At 36.9% G+C, this 20612-nt stretch overlaps 1 protein-coding gene across 1 annotated transcript in view; it reads right to left on the reverse strand.

The window, feature by feature from the left end:
• The window catches only part of DMD (dystrophin), a 1889362-nt gene extending 1887788 nt beyond the window's left edge, over positions 1-1574 (reverse strand). The window contains exon 1 of the mRNA XM_010599731.3: positions 1301-1574. Within this exon, the coding sequence (XP_010598033.2) occupies positions 1301-1479 (179 nt within the window). The 5' untranslated portion in view covers positions 1480-1574. The remainder of the gene's footprint in view (positions 1-1300) is intronic.
• Between the last annotated feature and the right edge of the window lie 19038 nt (positions 1575-20612).

Consider the following 20612-nt stretch of genomic DNA (forward strand, 5'->3'; position numbering starts at 1 on the left):
TTTGTATCTCCAGCTCTTTGCACTTGTCATCATAATACTTTACTTTGTCTTCTCAAGCCACCCTTTGAAATTTTCTGTTCAGTTATTTTACTTGATCATTTCTTCCTTCTGTTTTAGCTGCTCGATGTTCAAGAGCAAGTTTTGGAGTCTGTCCTGACATCCATTTTGGTACTTTCTTTTTTCTTTCCTGTCTTTTAAATGACCTCTTGCTTTCTTCATGTATGTCGTACGTGATGTCATTCCACAACTCATCTGGTCTTCGGTCATTAGTGTTCAACACATCGAATCTACTCTTAAAATGGTCTCTAAATTCAGGTGGGATGTACTCAAGGTCAAACTGTGGTCCTTGTGGACTTGTCTAATTTTTTTCAGTTTCAACTCAAACTTGCATATGAGCAATTGATGATCTGTTCCACAGTCAGCCCCTGACTTTGTTCTGACTAATGATATTGAGCTTTTCCATCATCTTTTTCCACAGATGTAGTCGATTTGATTCCTGTGTATTCCATCTGGCGGGGTCCCTATGTATAGTTTCTGTTTCTGTTGGTAAACAAAGGTATTTGCAATGAAGAAGTCATTAGTCTTGCAAAATTCTATCATGCGATCTCCAGCATCATTTCTGTCACCAAGGCCATATTTTCCATCTACAGATCCTTCTTTGCTTCCAACTTTCGTGTTCCAAGCACCAGCAATTATCAATGCATCCTAATTGCATGTTCAATAAATTTCAGACTGCAGAAGTTGGTAAAAAAAAATCTTCAATTTCTTTGGCCTTAGGGGTTGGTGCGTAAATTTGAATAAGAGTCTTAGTAACTGGTCTGACCAAACAAATGTATCTTTTTCTGTATTATTTATCTTATCATAGCAGTTAATTTTACTACAGGTAACATGAAATTTTACTACTAACATGAGATTTGGTACCATATTTTAGCTCTGTAGTTTAGGCTCAAACCAACACATTATTTCTATAAAGAAGTAACTCCATCTCAATGATGCTAGAACACAACCTGGATTTTCTGGGACAGTCCCAGTTTCAAATATGTTGACACATATTTGACCACATATTGGACCACAGTCATGCTCCATTGATTTTAATATTTCAACATCCAAATGATATGTATATTAGTATAAATACTCCTACTCCATTCATTCTGATGGATGGTTGGATCAATATGGTCAACACCCACAAGATGAGGCCTAGTATGAAACGATCTGGAACCACGCTACGGGGGAAAAACATCAACAGCCTGGAAAATGACACTTACTTAAAAAGTATTTAATCTCTCAGTAATCTCGTTACCTGTGACTATGGATGAGAGCATTCAAAGCCAGGCCATCAGACCAGCTGGTGGTGAAATTGATGACGTTAACCTGTGGATAATTACGAGTTGACTGTCGGACCCAGCTCAGGAGAATCTTTTCACTGTTGGTTTGTTGCAATCCGGCCATGATATTTTTCATTACATTTTTGACCTGCATGTGGAAACGATTTTCATAAGAAAATGCATTCCCTGAACAAGAAGCCACAAACTTAAATGTGAAAATCCTCAATTTTCAGTGATAAGTAATGAGAATGTTTAGGCTAATTAGTAACAAAAAATAATAGATTCATCCAGAACTCAGTCCATTCTAATTGGTCAGGTATGTATTCTGTTTGGTGTTTGTACCATACCATTTATTGAATAAACTTTATGGTTTTATGGATTCTGCCATAAACCAAAAAAACCAAACCCATTGTAGTCGAGTTGATTCCAACTCACAGCAACCCTATAGGACAGAGTAGAACTGCCCTATAGGGTTTCCAAGGTAATCTATTAAATGTAGTGTTTCTAGAATTGTTGACATTGTAGCTTCCAATGGAAATGTTGGAGAATAAAGTATATACATCATTAGACATGTTTTTAACCAAGGACTTAAGATGTATTTCCTATATTAGGATAGTAGAACTAGCACAGTGACAATGATAATGGGCTTACATTGTTTTCAAACAAAAGGCTAAGTTAAAATTTTGGTTTTGCTATTTACTTTTTTTTTTTTTTAATTGGGCAACCTATTTAATCTTTTTAGGTTTCAATGTCCCTATGTATACATATAAGGTTGCTGTAAGAATTAAATGACATAATTTAAGAAGAGAAAAGTCCTAGGTCTATACTATAACTTACAACAATGCCTGCTATTTACTGACTGAACGGAAAAAAAAAAAAAAGAGAGAGAGAATACAAAAATGAGTCTCCTATTTAAAATAAACAGCAAAAATCAATGAAAGAAAGGAAAGAAGTATATATTCCTAAAGCTGTGGATGTGCTGCCTTAGTTTTCTTTTCTTTTTTTGTATATTTGATTCTTTCCTAGACTTTGTGTAAATGACATTCAGCAGATTATAGTATGTCAAAGATTCATTCCTCTAATCTGATTTCAAGCAGTAATCCATTCTAAGCAATTACTTCCTAAATTTCAAGAAAGTAATGACACTTCACTATAGAAGAAACTGTCCATGTATTTTCTTAAAGGATTACTTATCAGGCTACTTCTTTAATATAAGTCATGACCCTTATCAGACACCATAGTTCTTACCAACAAAAGCTTTCTTTTTTGAGAACTATAAAGGTCCATTACTATTAACATTTGATCAGATAATGAACATTTATTGTGTATTATAAATATAACATTTTATTTTGCTTCTTCATCCATGCAGAAGTTAACAAATGCCTTGGGGGTAAATGCATATTTTAACATCTCCAATGTTAGTTATCTTTTTATGAAAGATTCGATGCAAATTTTAGGGTAGGGTATTAAATCTGACTTTAAAGTACATTAAAAGGATTTGAGAAGACGTTCTGTAAAGGTGGTAATGATTTAAAGATAGGGAATCTTTGCATACATTTGTCAGGGCCCCTCGATAGCTAAATGTATTATTTAGGGGTGGATTAGTCAGCTTTCTTAATTCCTTCCTGACCTGCTTATTTAGTCAGTTATTCAGTGAATAAATAGGTCAAATAGTTATAAAAGGTACATATATTTTCTCATCATATTCTAAAGTTATACAGTAGACAACCTGCATGTACAGCAATTACAAGACGTGTACTTTGTGTCCTGTGCTGAACCAGGATTGGAATCGGCAGATACCTACTCAGTGGTGGTGATGGATTTGCACTGAGCCCACAACTTTCCCATGATGAATGGGATTCATTTGTGAAATACCTGACCAGACTGCCCTTGATCCGCATAATGTTAAAGGACAACAGGGTATTCAATTCAAAACTGCTTTAGTGTCATTATGTCACTAATTCAGCTTATCAGCCTCAGCCTCATTGCTATTGCTTCTACTCTGGTACAAATGTTGCTGAGAAAAAATAAACAAAGGGCAATGTGTGATAACCCTTTCTTGTTTTCCTATGATAAAGACCATCAAGGAGGTACCTCTATTGAGTATCAACCTTGAGTCAGGCACTGAGCCAGTCCTAAAGTGAGACTGTAAGAAGAAAATGACCCTGTCCTCAGGGCTCATTATCCCTGAGAAAGAGCAAGAGAAACCTAATATAACCAGCTGTGTGTGTGCACATGTGTACACACATACACAGCTATTTATTTTTAAAAGTAAAAGTCTGAAGTGTCATTTTAGCAAAGATTCCAAAAAATGGCCAGGAGTTAACTGGGCAAAGAAGGTGTGATGGATGTAGAGATTCACTACCACCAAGATTCTCTTTCAAGAAGGGAATTATTGCTTCTGCTGCCTTAAGGCAACTTTCTTCTGTCTGTCAGCCCCTTTAGGGACTGCCTGAGTTGTAGAGTTGTCTCCCATGAAATGTAGCCCTTCCCAGTGCAGCCCATATCTAGTGACTGATAAAAAGGAGTGGTAGAAAGACTCAGGCATCCCCTGAAATCTTCTTAAAACCAAACAATAAAAAAAAAAAATAGTTTAGCTTAATTACTAAAGAATGCCTGCCTTGAGCATTGTGCTCTCTCGAGGTCTATCTATATAGATCAGACTGACAACAGCAACTCAAAAGATTAGATAAGAACCTTAGGAGGCAATGAGTTTATGTTAATGAGGGAGAACCAACTCAGAAAAGGAGGGTGAGAATGGTTGCTCACCTCAGAGAATGTAATCAATTTTACTGAATTGTACATGTAGAAACTGTTGAATTGGTGTATGTTTTGCTGTGTATATTCTCAACAACGACAAAATAAATAAAATTAACAACAACAACAAAGACTCATCCATTTTGGCCCTACTAGGGACAACTCTAACGGGCCATTCTAGTTCCAGAACTCTCTGTTGGGTTGACTGGAATTGTTCTTCCTCTCTCCTTTCCCCCACCCCTCCTCCCTTCCACAGGCTTGGTTCCAAGCACATGCCTTAATAAACATCCTGCCTGCTAAACTCAGTCTCAAAGTCTACTTCCCAGACCCCACCTTTGACAGATGGAGTTGCAGGAAAGGGGCAGGGCCAGCAAGGGATAAGAATTGTCTTCTATGAGAAAAGGATAGTTTGTGTGAAAGGCCTGAAGAAGACAGGAAGGAGAACTGACTTATACAAAATGCATTTGGTAGATGGGAGTTCACAATGAGGGCTTTTTATTATGTAAACGTCGTCTTTCTTTTCTAATCTTATATTGTGTAAATAGTAAATAATATCAAGATTTCAGTGTGAACTAGCCCTGGAATTAAGTACTTCCCTTGAGTAAGCCAGCAAAGGCAGAGACCCAACTTCTGAGAGTTCACAACTGTTAGTAGGATTTATTTTTATCTCCAGCTGGTTGCCAGAGCCAAGTTTTCTGCCCTAAAAAGGATGGGTTACACCAAAAAAAAAAAAAAAAAAAAGTACCAACCACACGTTCTCTACTTCATAATTGTGTTCAAAGCTCTCATTCCTCAATACAGGCATTCTTTTTCAAGTTAACAATTTTATTTGAAGTGGAAACTGGAAAAAAAATTGGTTCTCAAAAGTGACAGGGGAAATAGAATTGGCATACCTGAATTTTTACAAGTTCAAAGAGAAAGCCTCCACAATGCTATAAATAACATAGGTTGTGGCACTGGAACAAAAAGATTCACATCTTTCCATCTCTTAATGCCATTCTCAATCTGATAGATCTGGGAAGTATATTAGTTTGACCAGAGTATTCTTTAAGCTTTGCTGAGATTCAAAGGCTTCTTTGACTATATAATAGGAAGGTAAATATGTAATCTTGGTGAAGATATCTTTTGGGATTCAATGGGTTGCGATGAGGAGAATTGAGCAGGAAAAAAAATTAAGTGCTTTTGTAGTTTTAGGAGAACAGGGCAGTGTGATAGATGAAGAGAGAGGTGAGATAAGGAAATAGAGTCTGGGAAGAGTGTACATCTTGACAACCACAGGAATTTGATGAGTCAAAGACATAGATGGAAAACAACAGAGTATAACAGAGTTCGCAGACAAGGAAAGACTACGAAAGCATTCTCTTTGTATTCCTGGGTATGGAAGTCCCTCCATGTGCTCACAATAAAAAATGAACAAGCTCATGAGCAAATAAAGAAAACGTCAGACAAGGTGGCCATAAAACTCTATCTGGGGGTCAGTTGAGATGGAGTTTTTAGTAGATAAGAAAGTGTGAAACCATATGAGAGACAGCCTGGATGCTAAATGCAACTAAAAGAAAAGTTTGGCAATCTATGCATGCCTCAGTTCTCCTGCTGGCTGTGTCAAGACCAACATCTGTGCTACTCAAAGTCAGGTCTGTAAACTAGGATCACTCTGCAAATCATTTGTTTACAGGACCATGCAATATAAGTACAACAATTGAGAATAAAGATTGGAAAATTCTGTTGCAATTACACAGAGTGACATTTGTGTCCATTGAATCCAATAATAAAAAGGAGACATGTGTTCTGCATGTCCTTTAATTTCATTTTTGTATTTATTCGTTTATATTCTATGTTATAAAAAAATTGGTCTCTGATGGATTGAGTGGGAAAAACTGCTCTTTTCTCAAGACAGTTTGGAAAGCAGTGAGGAACAGAACTAAATCAGTTTTGTGGGGGTACTACACTGCCTTGCTGGTTCTACTTGACACCATCACTATATGGAAAGAGCTGAAAATTGGGCAACTTGGAGTTCACTTGAAGCTTTTATGAGCTATTCTGTGTTGTCAGAAGATATGGCTGCTCTATCTCCCTTTCCATGTTACCAAACAATGGAGTTGAGCCTGTCCAGAGTGTTTAGAAGAAAAAAATTAAAGATCTAGGGTCCAATTTGGGGAGCATAATAGCTGCTGAATTGAATAGGTACACCTCTGATCTACATGCTGTTGGACTCTGAGTGAGACTGATGTACAATTCAGGTTAAAGTCAACCCTAGTAAACGAAGTATTCACACGTGCCACAATAGGGATGAGCCTTAAACTTTATGCTTAGTGAAAGAAGCCAGACACAAAAGAACACATATGTTTCCATTAATATAAACTGTCCCAAATAGTAAATATAGAAAGGCAAAAAATAGATTAACGGTTGCCTAGGCATAGGGATGGGAGTGGGTAGTGACTAAAAATGGGCATGAGATTTTTGTTGTTGTTAGGGAGGTGGAAATGTGCTGAAGTTAGACTGCAGTGATGATTGTACAACTCTGGAAATATATTAAAATTAAGTTGGACACTTTGAAAGGGTGAATTTTATAAAGCTATTTTCTGAAAAAAATAATCCCTACTAGTAAAAAGGCAGACTTATTTCAATTATCCACAAAATTTTAAAAATATGAGTGGAAAACTCGCAGCAATCAACGTTATTCCCGTGTTGCACCTGTAACGAAAATGGCACACTGGGCTGAGTGCTTTGCAGACAGGTCTCTCATTTAATCCTGACATGAAATATATAAGGTATTATGACTTTTATTTTGACAGTGAGGGAAATACGTTCCAGATGGGAATAGCATCATACCCAATGGTATAAGATGGTAAGTGGGATAGTTGAGATTCAAGCCTATGTTGGTTTGACTGAAAAAAGGCACACTCTTTTCACTAAACCACATGACTTTCAGATCTGTTTTGCAGAGAACCAATAAATACAGCCTGTATTCTAAGTTGCTTCAGAAAAAATGCAATTTGCAACCCAGATTATGAAGTATGATTATAACACATATACTCATATATATAATTATATCCCACCAAACTTTCAATGGCATTAGTTAACATTGAATATATACAAGATTGGTTGGTAAGGTTTTATTCTCTGGAAGTGGTTAGCAGGAAAAACCAAAACCAAACCCAGTGCTGTCGAGTCGATTCCGACTCATAGCGACCCTATAGGACAGAGTAGAACTTCCCCATAGAGTTACCAAGGAGCACCTGGCAGATTGAAACTGTCAACCCTTTGGTTAGCAGCCGTAGCACTTAACCACTATGCCACCAGGGTTTCCAGCAGGAAAAAAGCCTCTATTTTTACAAAACTATGTAGATACATTTATAGGTGAGTTATAGAAAAAGACATATATTTGTGAAAAATATTTTTATTACCCTACTGATGAGATTTTGTCCAGTTTTTTTTTTTTTGGCATCATCTCTAGCCAGTGAAATAAAACTTAGAAAATTAATTCTGCAAAAGTGCTGGAAACTGTTTTATAATCTCCTGGGCCTTAACATCTCAGATGACATGAGTTGTGCCAATTTAAAAGGCAGTACTTTGAAGATGAGCTTGTTATTGTTAGAGACACACTGTACGTGTTTGCTTTGCAGGTCAAGGGCAAAAAATGAAAGGAAGGATCAGCCTCATGTTACCCCGAACAGAAGCATTCATCAGGGTTCTCACCTGCCAATGAAGGATTATGTTCCAAATCAAACCGAGAGTCAGTTTATGATTTCCGTCTACTATGTCAGCACTTCCGATATTCACTAAATCAACCTGTTCAAGAGAGGAGAAAAACATTTGAAGGAACAAGACCAAATGTCCATTTGGAAAGAAAACAAAATGAGAAAGTAATTGCATTTAACTATTTGCAGAGCCTAGACAGCATTGCAGCTTTTTAAAAATAATCTGAAAATGAAGCAAAAATGCATTTGTAAATGCACTTTCCTTAACAAACAAATATCCCCAAGCACATTTACAATCAGCTAGGAAATTAATGTGCGTTTATCATATGAATAGATTACTGTCGATTAAAGAGGCTAATTAGAGTATCTCCAACTAAATGGATATCAATGATAACTCATAAAGGATGCCTGAAATTAAGACTTGTTTTCCAATACCGAATTGACACTCAAAAAAGAAATTTCATCAGTCCTTCTATCTAGCTCAGAGGAGTGCCCTTAAAATTAGGGGTGGCTGCAGTTGACTAAAATCCAACTGCTTCTGTTTTCACAGTAAAACCTGCGAAAGATGGAAGCTGTGTAAGGTGGGAACCTGTCAGAGAAGGAAAACTAAAATATTTTCCACTAATAGAGAGGGACAGAAAAGTGGTAAGACTGCGCCCCGTTGACGGCAGAAAACTTGTGAGACCCAGAAGAACAAGGCAGTTCCATTGGGTTCCAGCTCTCACAGGTTTCACTGCACTAGAACTCTAATAAGAAATGGGTCTAATTGCCAGCTCTCTCTTTTCTCTATCTCGGACTGAATTTGGAAATCAAAATCTTGCAAGATTTCTTTTGTCAAAGCAAATGTCTACGTCTCCTCCCCTTCATGCTCCTACCATTTTTTAGGTCAGCTTAAAAACAAGGATCAAATAAGTGCAAGAAAAGATGATCGACATCCTTAGCTAGTAGAAAAATGCAAATTAAAATCACAGTGAGCTATCACTACACACCTATCACAATGGTAATGTATAAAAAAATGATAATATATACATATATATATACATAAAATGACAATACCAAATGACAGTGAAGAAGTGGAGAAATTGCATCACCCATACACATTCTGGGGGGAATACAAAATTGTAAAGCCACTCTGGGAAAAGAATCTGGCAGTTTCTTAGGAAACTAAAAATGTGGTTACCATATGACCCAGCAAATGTACTCTTGAGTATTCATTCCAGAGAAATGAACTTATGCCTTATGTTCGCATAAAAATCTATACACAAATTTTTGTAGCAAGTGTATTCATAGTAGCCAAAAACTGAAGACAACCAAAATGTCTTTCAAGGGTGAGTGGTTAAACAAACTGTGGAACATCCTTACCATGGAAAACCACTCAGCAAAGAAAAGGAACATGGTATTGTCACATGCAGCAACTTGGATGAATCGTAATGGAGTTATGCAGAATAGAAAAAAAAAGCCAGTACCTAAAGGTTACGTGCTGTATAACTCCATTTACATAACATTCTTACAAATACAAAATCATAGGAATGGAGAACAGACTAGTAGTTGACAGAGGTTATAAATGAGCAACATGAAGGATCCTTCTTGTGATGGAACTCTTCTTGGCATGGAATCGGCCAGAACTTAGTCATACGGTCATTCCTAATTGGGATATGCACTCATTATTTCTGAGGTCATGCACCCAGTTAAAAGTAGAGGATTCTATTCCTAAAACCAGGTCTGCATATGAGAGATAATTCCTTAATTAAACTTAAAGAATTCTTCATGAAGTACCTTAGTTAGCTCTTTCCATGTTAATAATTATTGCATACAATCACATACACAAAGAATACTGTTTATTTTGGTTATGTTTTGACTTTTGCTTTACATCTCTTCTCCAATCAACCAGGGGCTGAGAAGAAATCACATTAATTAGGATTCATAAAGACTCTAAAGGAGGGGGGATTTTTGTCACGCTTGAAGGACACTATTGATAAGCTTTACTTTGCACTAGTATCAAATGCCTCATATAGATGCCTGGTCCATTTTGACTCTAAATTCTAATATACATGGTATTGTTATAACTTATTTCTTACCCTGTAGGTATGAATGATATCTTTTTTTTTCATTATTAATAACTACTCTTAAATAATCATCACTGTTCTGTACAGTGGTTTGTCTCTTTCCTTCTACATAGTTTTTTTTGAAATACAAGCTCTGAAATTATATCTTTTAAGGATTCTCACCAACCCAATTTCTAAGTAAGTGTGAAAAGGGAAAACAAAAATGAAAATCTGTATTAAACAAATAATTACATCTCTGTATAGTAAGCAAAATAAAAATCACTAATATGACATATGTGTTAATGGATGGAATCAGTGTGTGTGTGTGTGTGTGTGTGTGAGTGCTGTGACAAGCACTAGATAGTAGGCAATTAAACATCGGGGTTCCTAATAATTTCCCAAAGTTCTGGTTTCTTGTTTACAGGATGAAGGTCAACACAGAAGCATCTGATACCAAATGAATAGGTGTTAAAATTGCTGTTGTGTATGAAAATTAAACAGCATCCATTTTTTTTTAGTACAAAATAAGATCACCTACACAAGAAGATGGGCTTTAGGAGTTTATACAAACAAGGTTAAGACTTTACTTAACAAGTACCTTTAGAAAAGGGCTCAGAATTTTTGCAGTTTGTTGTACAAAATGTTTTTGAAATGTAACTCTAGAAAACTCCTGCTATTAGCCTTGACATAATGGAAACTTATTGTGGATCCACTACAATATTTAAATGTCATTTCTTGGAAAATACCCCTTGAGTTAGAATGAGTGGATTGCAAAAAACGCACCTTGAAAACCTAATAAATTGACTTTTGGAATGGAAGTAATGTTATCCATTTTATACAAATGAGAACAAGAATTTGAGTGTATTTATTTTTGTGCCCCCATACTAATACTCAGACTAAGATATCGGATTTTATATAAAAATGTATATTTAGTAATCCTAAGATTACTATGCAACTAAGTATTTCAAAGAGCACTGGTACTTCCTGGTATTCCACCTCCTAAATTCGTTTGGTAACCACTGGGCTATTCAAGAGGGGCAAGAAATCTCCCTCTGTTTTGTTTTATCCCAGGATCCTTCAGGGTATGGATGTAATTTCTAGCACTGTCAATAATATTTTCTACAAGCTAAATGTAGATATCCCATGGTGGTTATACTAAAAGAATTTATATATGTTATATTGATATATTCAAGATTTAAGCATACTTAAGAAAACCAAAAGAATTGAAGCAAGCATGAATTATGATAGGTTGGTAAAAGAGGATTTCCAAGGCTATAAATCTGTATGGAAGCAGACTGCCACATCTTTCTTCCAAGGAGTTGCTAGTGGGGTCACTATAGGGTCACTATGAGTCAGAATGGACTTAAAGGCAGTAGGTCCGGTTTTGGTTTTTTAGTAAAAGGAGATTACTGACCTGAACAAGTTTATACTATTTTAAATTTGCTTTACAGAAAGAATAGCAGAGTGAGCTCATTGAACAGATGAAGGTACATGCAGACTTTAGAAGAAGGAACATTTGCATAAAAATAATTTCAATCACAAGGTCAAATAACAAAAATTGAAGTTCTTAGGGCAAAGCAGAGAGAAAGGGAGAAGAAAAAAGATAAATAAAAGGAAGGCATTTATACTGCTGGGACATCTCTGACAAAATTCTAAGAAAGAAAGTTTCGATGCATTTTCTTGTGTGTGTGTGCGCATGTGTTTATTTTTTGGTTTTGGTTTTTGATTTTTGGTGGAGACAAGGAGATGAATAATCTTTTCCAGATTTAGTTTGTAAATCACTTAAGCATTTACAGTTTTAATTTGGAAGTTATTGAAAGTTATAGCTCATTCTATAGAGGAGCCATCATCTTTACAATAAATGGTATCTGCCTTTTCCTTCCTTGTTAGACAGCTACTGACAAGGATGACAAGGACACTTTATAGCTACAGGCACTAACGAAAACATCCTGTGTCATTCAGCCAAGCAAAATTAAGCTAAGGCTAGGAGGTTTCCCACGTTTGATTCAAAGGATGTGGTTTTCCGAGATCATTTTAGAGTTCAAGATTTATCCAAATGAGGAGTCACTTTTGTTCTTTTTAACATGCAAAATACACTCTGTGTGTTGTGCTCAAGTTTAACCACCCAAAAAATGATACAAATCACACAGAATGAACACATTATGAAAGTAATCTTAAAATAGAATCTTTAAAAGTTCTGGTGGGAAGAAAACATTCTTTGATCATTACGAGGGTGGGGAGGGAAGGAGAAGGGTACACACTAACTAGACAGTAGACAAGAATTATCTTAGGTGACGGGAAGGACAACACACAATACAGGGGAAATCAGCACAACTGGACTGAACCAAAAGCTAAGACATTTCCTGAATACAACCAAACACTTCGAGGGACAGAGTAGTGGGGGTCTGGGGACCATGGCTTCAGAGGACATCTAGGTCAATTGGTATAACAAAACCAATTAAGAAAACACTCTGCATCCCACTTTGTTGGTGGTGTCTGGGGTCTTAAAAGCTAGCAAGTGGCCATCTAAGATGCATCAATTGGTCCCAACCCACCTGGAGCAAAGGAGAATAAAGAACACAAAAGACACAAGGAAAATATGAGCCTGAGAGACGGAAAGGGCCACATAAACCAGAGACTCCATCAGCCTGAGATCAGAAGAACTATATGGTACCTAGTACCACCAATGACCACCCTGACAGGGAACACAACAGAGAGTCGCTGACAGAGCAGGAGAAAAGTGGCATGCAGAACTCAAATTCTAGTAAAAAGACCAGACTTAATGGTCTGATTGAGACTGGAGGGACCCCAGAAGACAGGGCCCCTGGACTCTGTTAGCCCAAAACTAAAACTATTCCCGAAGCCAATTCTTCAAAGATTAGACTGGACTATAAGACATAAAATGATATTTGTAAAGAGTGTGCTTCTCAGCTCAAGTAGACAGATGAGACTAAATGGGCAGCTCTTGTCCAGAGGTGAGACTGAGAAGGCAGAGGGTGACAGGAGCTGGCTGAACGGATATGGGAAACATAGGGTGGAAAGGAGTGTGCTGTGACATTACAGGAAGAGCAACCAGGGTCACATAACAATGTGTGTATAAATTTTTGTATGAGAAACTAACTTGAACTGTAAACTTTCACTTAAAGCACACACACATGCACACACACACACAATTAGTTCTGGTGGATTTCCTTAACCTGAACCTTAAACAGTAAGCAATGGTTAGGGATATGCTATGCATTGGAATCTATTATTTAAAGATCCCTCCTGATACTTACAACTCATACATATATTTCCACCGTCTATGTCTTTGGTTCTCTCATACCCATACATTTCTTTCTCATAAAGCATATATAAACTGAGACATTCCTTCCACATTTTAGACAAACAGAATTTTCTTGTAAAATATGGTAAGTGCCTTTTATAAAACATCTGCCATTATATAGTCAAGCTAAAGAGACTTCTCCATATTCAAGAGGAACTCCTCAAGTATTCATATAATCCTCCCAAATATGATATGTTTAAGAGATCAAAAATGCAAAAGGCAAACTAGTTTCACTGCCCTGAAGCATGTGCTTTTAAACCACATTTTTAAAATTTACACTATTTAAAATTTTAAAACTTATGGGCATAAATCATACCTCTTTTTTCTCTAGAGAGATGCATATATTGAATGTTTTATTATTCAATGATAAATAGTTCAATATATACAACATAAAGGGTGGGCTGCATTGTCCATTTTGAACCTGTATACACTGCCAGTTTTTCTTTATTCCTTGTCATAGCTACATATTCCAAAGATTATTTTATTACATACAAATATAGGAGTTTACATTGGAAAATACTCCATAAAATGTACACTGTGACCAAGAATACATCATGAAGTTTAGTTCTGGGAAGTCACTATGAAGATACTATAAGATTAAAATCATTGCCGTCTTCTTGATCCTGACTCATAGTGACCCTATAGGACAGAGTAGAACTGCCCCATAGGGTTTCCAAGGAGTGGCTAGTGGATTCAAACTGCCAACAATTTGGGTTAGCAGCTGAGCTCTTAATCACCATGCCACCAGGGTTTCTATGAAGATACTATACCTGCCTTTAAGGAGTAAGTTTTCTATATTTAGTCGTTCATTAAGTATTCTTGATCACCCCCATGTACTATACATTGTGTTAAGTGCTGGGCGCAGTGATAAATAAATAAAATCACGGTTCCATTAAAAAGAATCCCCTCGTGATGCATAATTGCAATCATAAGCACATCTTACCCAAAAGGTAGCAAAAATGTAACTTATTTAGTCACTCTTGAAGTAATTTGATATTATCACAAGGGAATCCTTTTTAATGGAACTGTGATTTTACTTATTTATCACTGCGTCTTTGAAAATAAACATTTGAGGCAGTTAATAAAAAGAAAAACCAAACCCATTGCGGTAGAGTTAATTCCAACTCACAACGACCCTATACTACAGAGTAGAGCTGCCCCTTAGGGTTTCCAAGGAGTGGCTGGTGAATTCGAACTGCTGACCTTTTGAGTAGCAGTATGAACTCTTAAGCACTGGGCCACAAGGGCTCCAATAAAAAGGAAATAGCATAACATTAAGAAAATACAAACTTTTAAAAGAGTGAAAGATGTTGATGTTGTTAGGTGCCATTGAGTCAGTTCCGACTCATAGCGACCCTACGCACAACAAAACAAAACATTGCCCGGTCCTGCGCCATCCTCACAATCGTTGTTATGCTTGAGCTCGTTGTTGCAGCCACTGTGTCAATCCACCTCATTGAAGGTCCTCCTCTTTTCCACTGACCCTGTACTCTGCCAAGCATGATGTCCTTCTCCAGGGACTGATCCCTCCTGACAACATGTCCAAAGTATGTAAGATGCAGTCTCGCCATCCTTGCTTCTAAGGAGCATCCTGGCTGTACTTCTAAGACAGGTTTGGTCCTTCTTTTGGCAGTCCATGGCATATTCAATATTTTTCGCCAACACCACAATTCAAAGGCATCAATTCTTCTTCGGTCCTTATTCACTGTCCAGCTTTCACATGCATATGGTGCAATTGAAAATACCATGGCTTGGGTCAGGAGCACCTTAGTCTTCAAGGTGACATCTTTCCTCTTCAACACTTTAAAGAGGTCTTTTGCAGCAGATTTACCCAATGCAATGCGTCTTTTGATTTCTTGACTGCTGCTTCCATGGCTGTTGATTGTGGATCCAAATAAAATGAAATCCTTGACAACTTCAATCTTTTCTCCATTTATCATGATGTTGCTCATTGGTCCAGTTGTGAGGATTTTTGTTTTCTTTACATTGAGGTGCAATCCATACTGAAGGCTGTGGTCTTTGATCTTCATTAGGAAGTGCTTCAAGTCCTCTTCACTTTCAGCAAGCAAGGTTGTGTCATCTGCATAATGCAGGTTGTTAATGAGTCTTCCTCCAATCCTGATGTCCCGTTCTTCTTCATATAATCCAGCTTCTTGTATTATTTGCTCAGCATACAGACTGAATAGGTATTGTGAAAGAATACAACCCTGACGCACACCTTTCCTGACTTTAAGCCAATCGGTATTCCCTCGTTCTGTCCGAACAACTGCCTCTATATCTATGTAAAGGTTCCTCATGAGCACAATTAAGTGTTCTGAAATTCCCATTCTTCGCAATGTTATCCATACTTTGTGATGATCCACACAGTCGAATACCTTTGCATAATCAATAAAACACAGGTAAATATCCTTCTGGTATTCTCTGCTTTCAGCCAGGATCCATCTGACATCAGCAATGATATCCCTGGTTCCACATCCTCTTCTGAAACCAGCCTGAATTTCTGGCAGCCCCTTGTCGATATACTGCTGCAGCGGCTTTTGAATGATCTTCAGCAAAATTTTGTTTGCTTGTGATATTAATGATATTGTTCTATAATTTCCACATTTGGTTAGATATCCTTTCTTGGGAATAGGCATAAATATGGATCTCTCCCTGTCAGTTGGCCAGGAAGCTGTCTTCCATATTTCTTGACATAGACGAGTGAGCACCTCCAGTGCTGCATCCGTTTGTTGAAACATCTCAATTGATATTCCATCAATTCCTGGAGCCTTGTTTTTTGCCGATGCCTTCAGAGCAGCTTGGACTTCTTCCTCGGTACCATCGGTTCCTAATCATATGCTACTTCTTGAAATGGTTGAACATTGACTAATTCTTTTTGGTATAATGACTCAGTTTATTCCTTCCATCTTCTTTTGATGCTTCCTGCATCATTTAATATTTTCCCCCTTAGAATCTTTCACTATTGCAACTCAAGGCTTGAATTTTTTCTTCAGTTCTTTCAGCTTGAGAAACACCGAGCGCGTTCTTCCCTTTTGGTTTTCCATCTCCAGCTCTTTTCACATGTCATTGTATACTTTGTCTTCTCGAGACACCTTTTGAAATCTTCTGTTCAGTTCTTTTACTTCATCAATTCTTCCTTTTTCTTTAGCTGCTCAACGTTCGAGAGGACGTTTCAGAGTCTCCTCTGATATCAATCTCGGTCTTTTCTTTCCTGTCTTTTCAACGACCTCTTGCTTTCTTCATGGATGATGTCCTTGATGTCATTCCACAACTCGTCTGGTCTTCAATCACTAGTGTTCAATAATAAAAAAAAAAAAAGTGTTCAATACGTCAAATCTATTCTTCAGATGGTCTCTAAATTCAGGTGGGATGTACTCAAAGTCATATTTTGGCTTTCGTGGACTTGCTCTGATTTTTGTCAGTTTCAGCTTGAACTTACATATGAGCAATTGATGGTCTGTTCCACAGTTGGTCCCTGGCCTTGTTCTGACTGATGATATTGAGCTTTTCCATTGTCTCTTTCCACAGATGTAGTCAATTTGATTTCTGTGTGTTCCATCTGGCGAGGTCCATGTGTATAAAAAAAAGTATAGTCGCCGTTTATGTTGGTGAAAGAAGGTATTTGCAATGAAGAAGTCGTTGATCTTGCAAAATTCTATCATTCGATCTCCGGCATTGTTTCTATCACCAAGGCCCTATTTTCCAACTACTGATTCTTCTTCTTTGTTTCCAACTTTCTCATTCCAATTGCCAGTAATTATCAATGTGTCTTGATTGCATGTTCGATCAATTTCAGACTGTAGCAGCTGATAAATACTTCTATTTCTTCATCTTTGGCCCTAGTGGTTGGTGCATAAATTTGAATAATATTCATAATAACTGGTCTTCCTTGTAGGCATATGGATATTATCTCACTCTATATCATGAACTGTGAAAGGCAGTGTCCATTTTCTAAAGTGATTCCCTCTAACCAAAAACCCATTGCTGTCAAGTTGATTCTGACTCATAGTGATCGTGTAGACTATATAATGTTTCATACAACACATTTTGCTGAGTTTTGTTATAAGAGTTATAAGAATTCTGCATTTTATGTTTAACCAGACTATCTGCATTGAAACTTAATTTGGTATTTTTGTTTTAATTATCTTTCACTCCTGTGATACGAGCCAGGAAATGTGTGCGTCAGGCTGTATTCTTTCACCATACCTATTCAATCGGTATGCTGAGCAAATAATATGAGAAGCTGGACTATATGAAGAAGAATGGGGCACCAGCATTGGAGGAAGACTCGTCAACAACTCGCGTTATGCAGACGACACAACCTTGCTTGCTGAAAGTGAAAAAAGACTTGAGACACTTCCTAATGAATATCAAAGACCACAGCCTTCAGTATGGATTGCCCCTCAACATAAAGAAAGCAAAAATCCTCACAACTGGACCAATGAGCAACATCACGGCACCTAACAACAACAACAACAACGTAGAGGAAGACAAATGATGGATACAATTTCAATATCATACTTTTTAATTTAAGTTTTTGTAAATATTGGTTATCTTTTTTTTTATGTCTAGTAATACCAAATATCATTTTTGTTGTTGTTAAGTGCCATCGAATCATTTCTGACTCATAGTGACCCTATGCACAACAGATGGAAACACTGCCCAGTCCTGTGCCATCTTCACAGTCTCCAGGGACTGGTCCCTCCTGATAACATGTCCAAAATATGTGACACAAAGTCCCACTATCCTCGCTTCTATAGAGCATTCTGGCTGTACTTCTTCCAACACAGATTTGTTCATTCTTGTGGAAGTTCATGATATTTTCAATACGTTATATGTTGTTGTTCTTAGGTGCCATTGAGTCCACTCTGACTCACAGTGAACCTATGTATAACAGAATGAAACACTGCCTAGTCCTATGCCATCCTCACAATTGCTGCTGTGTTTGAGCCTATTGTTGCAGCCACTGTGTCAATCCATCTCCTTGAGGGTCTTTCTCTTTTTCACTGACCCTCTGCTTTACCAAGCATGATGTCCTTCTCTAGAGACTGGTCCCTCCTAACAACATATCTAAAGTATGTCATGTTAACAACAATAAAAACCTTGTATGAACAACAGCTTTCTTAGCCTAAGCCGTGTATAGTGGTTTCAAGCAAAACATTGGGAATGATCAGCTATAACAAAAAAATTAACTAGGTATATGGTTGACTTTCATTATAATAGGAAAATTTTATAAATTACAGTACAATTTCTGGGCATGTAATTATTATCCCAAGAGATTTCCTTGTGTACAAACACGGAGATGTAAATGGTTACCTCAATTTTACCTTAAGTATGAAAGAAAAAAAACTCACTTTTTCCCCTTAGAAAAGCAATAATAGGGGAGAGGCAAACATCTCACTTTATGAAATCACTTTAAATGAAAAATTGCTTTAATTTAAGATCAATAATGTTACCTTACATCTGAATATGAATTTATAGATTATAAGTTATGCTTGTGTGTGAACTCCTGGTAGTGTAGTGGTTAAGTGCTATGGCTGCTAACCGAAAGGATGGCAGTTTGAATCCACCAAGTACACCTTGGAAACTCTATGGGGCAGTTCTACTCTGTCCTATAGGGTCGCTATGGGTCAGGATCAACTCAGTGGCAACAGATTCGGGTTTTTTTTTATTTGTTTCTTTTGTGTGTATATTTGTATACTCCATATACTACTACTTTAAAATTGGAACAACAATTACTGCATTTCACAGACGAGGAGGTGGAACCAAAGACATGGAATCATTTGGCAATGACCCTACAGTTGGTGCATAATAGAGTTAACAGGATCTAATTCTTCTGGGTCCTTAGCAATGAATGCATATAAAAAGAAAATATTTCACAGGCCTATTGTATAAACTGAAAATTTAAGGTAAGAAATAATAGTTGTCTGTTGCTGTTGTTGTTAGGTGCCATTAAGTTAGTTCTGACTCATAGTGACCCTATGTACAACAGAAGGCAACATTGCCCAGTCCTATGCCATCCTCACAATTGTTGCTACATTCGAGCCACTGTGTCAATCCATCTCATTAAGGGTCTTCCCTTTTGCATTGGCACCCTACCAAGCGTGATGTCCTTCTCTAGGTATTGGTCCTTCCCGATAACATGTTCAAAGTATGTGGGAGGAAGTCTTGTCATCCTTCCCTGTAAGGAGCATTCTGGTTGTACTTCTTCCGAGACAGATTTGTTCATTCTTATAGCAGTCTGTGGTATATTCAATATTCTTTACCAACACCATTATTCAAAGCCCTCAATTTTCTTGTCTTTCTTATTCACTGTCCAGCTTTTGCATGCATATGAGGTGAATGAAAATACCATGGCTTGGATTAGGTGCACCTTAGTCCTCAAGGAGACATCTTTGCTCTAACATAAACTAATTTAAAAATTTTGAATTTATTTTTGAAAACTGGATTTTATGAATGATATACGGAAACCGTTTATGTTCAAAGATATCATATTCTGATACACTCCAAAATGTATTTTATATGACTATTTAAGTTCCTGAATATTTAAAGGACACATAAAGTACTAGTTCTTAAATACTTAAGAACTCTCTTTATCTAAGAATATATGCTAGGAAGAGTGAACACTGTATCATTTCTCAGATCAGTGACCTTTGACAACCATTCAATCTAACTCAGTGACAATTTTCAGTGATGTGATTAAGCGAATATTTGGATGTAGCTGACATTCGAATTTTCACTGTAGGGTTTTTAAATACTCTCTTTGGGTGTGTGGTTTAATAATGTATAGCAAAGATCTTATTTGCTTTCTGCTTTCTCACACTAGATCTGAAGTTACTTAGTAATAATTTGCCACCTTGTCATAGACAATTGATGACAGTGGTATCCTGAACATCATTATGAGATCTACAATTATGTCAGCTAATATTAAATCGTATTTCTGTAAAGTCCAGGCTATCTGTCCAGTGTGTATTTTAATACTACATTTTATAAGAATCTTTAAAGTAATGATGGAATGCATTCTATGAATTCAAAAAGGTCTCAGAATTCACTGTATATATCTATACCTGTCTATCTGGGAGTATTGTGGTGGAAGGACTTGATGCAACTAGGATCAATCAAAGAAAGGAAAATAGGAATTATAACACATCTGGAGGGCAGTTTAATATGCCACAGAGAAACTGCCTACCAAATTTCTAATGACTAAACTCTTTTACCATTATTTAACTATGCTTAAAATCATTAAAAAATGCCAATAAAATCGTTAAAAATGCCAATACCCGGTAGAAAAACTTATTGACTGGGACTTAGTTATATCTAAGGAAAAATTGATCAATAAACAAGTTCCAATGACTCCTAATATATGTGTGTGTGTATGTGTGTTTTAATTTGAGAGAAGAAGGGTTGGGGAATAGGAATAATGAACTGAGAATGTCTAATGAAGGGGTCTGCTCACCAA

Source organism: Loxodonta africana, chromosome X (assembly GCF_030014295.1).
Source record: "Loxodonta africana isolate mLoxAfr1 chromosome X, mLoxAfr1.hap2, whole genome shotgun sequence".
NCBI classification, from domain to species: Eukaryota; Metazoa; Chordata; class Mammalia; order Proboscidea; family Elephantidae; genus Loxodonta; species Loxodonta africana.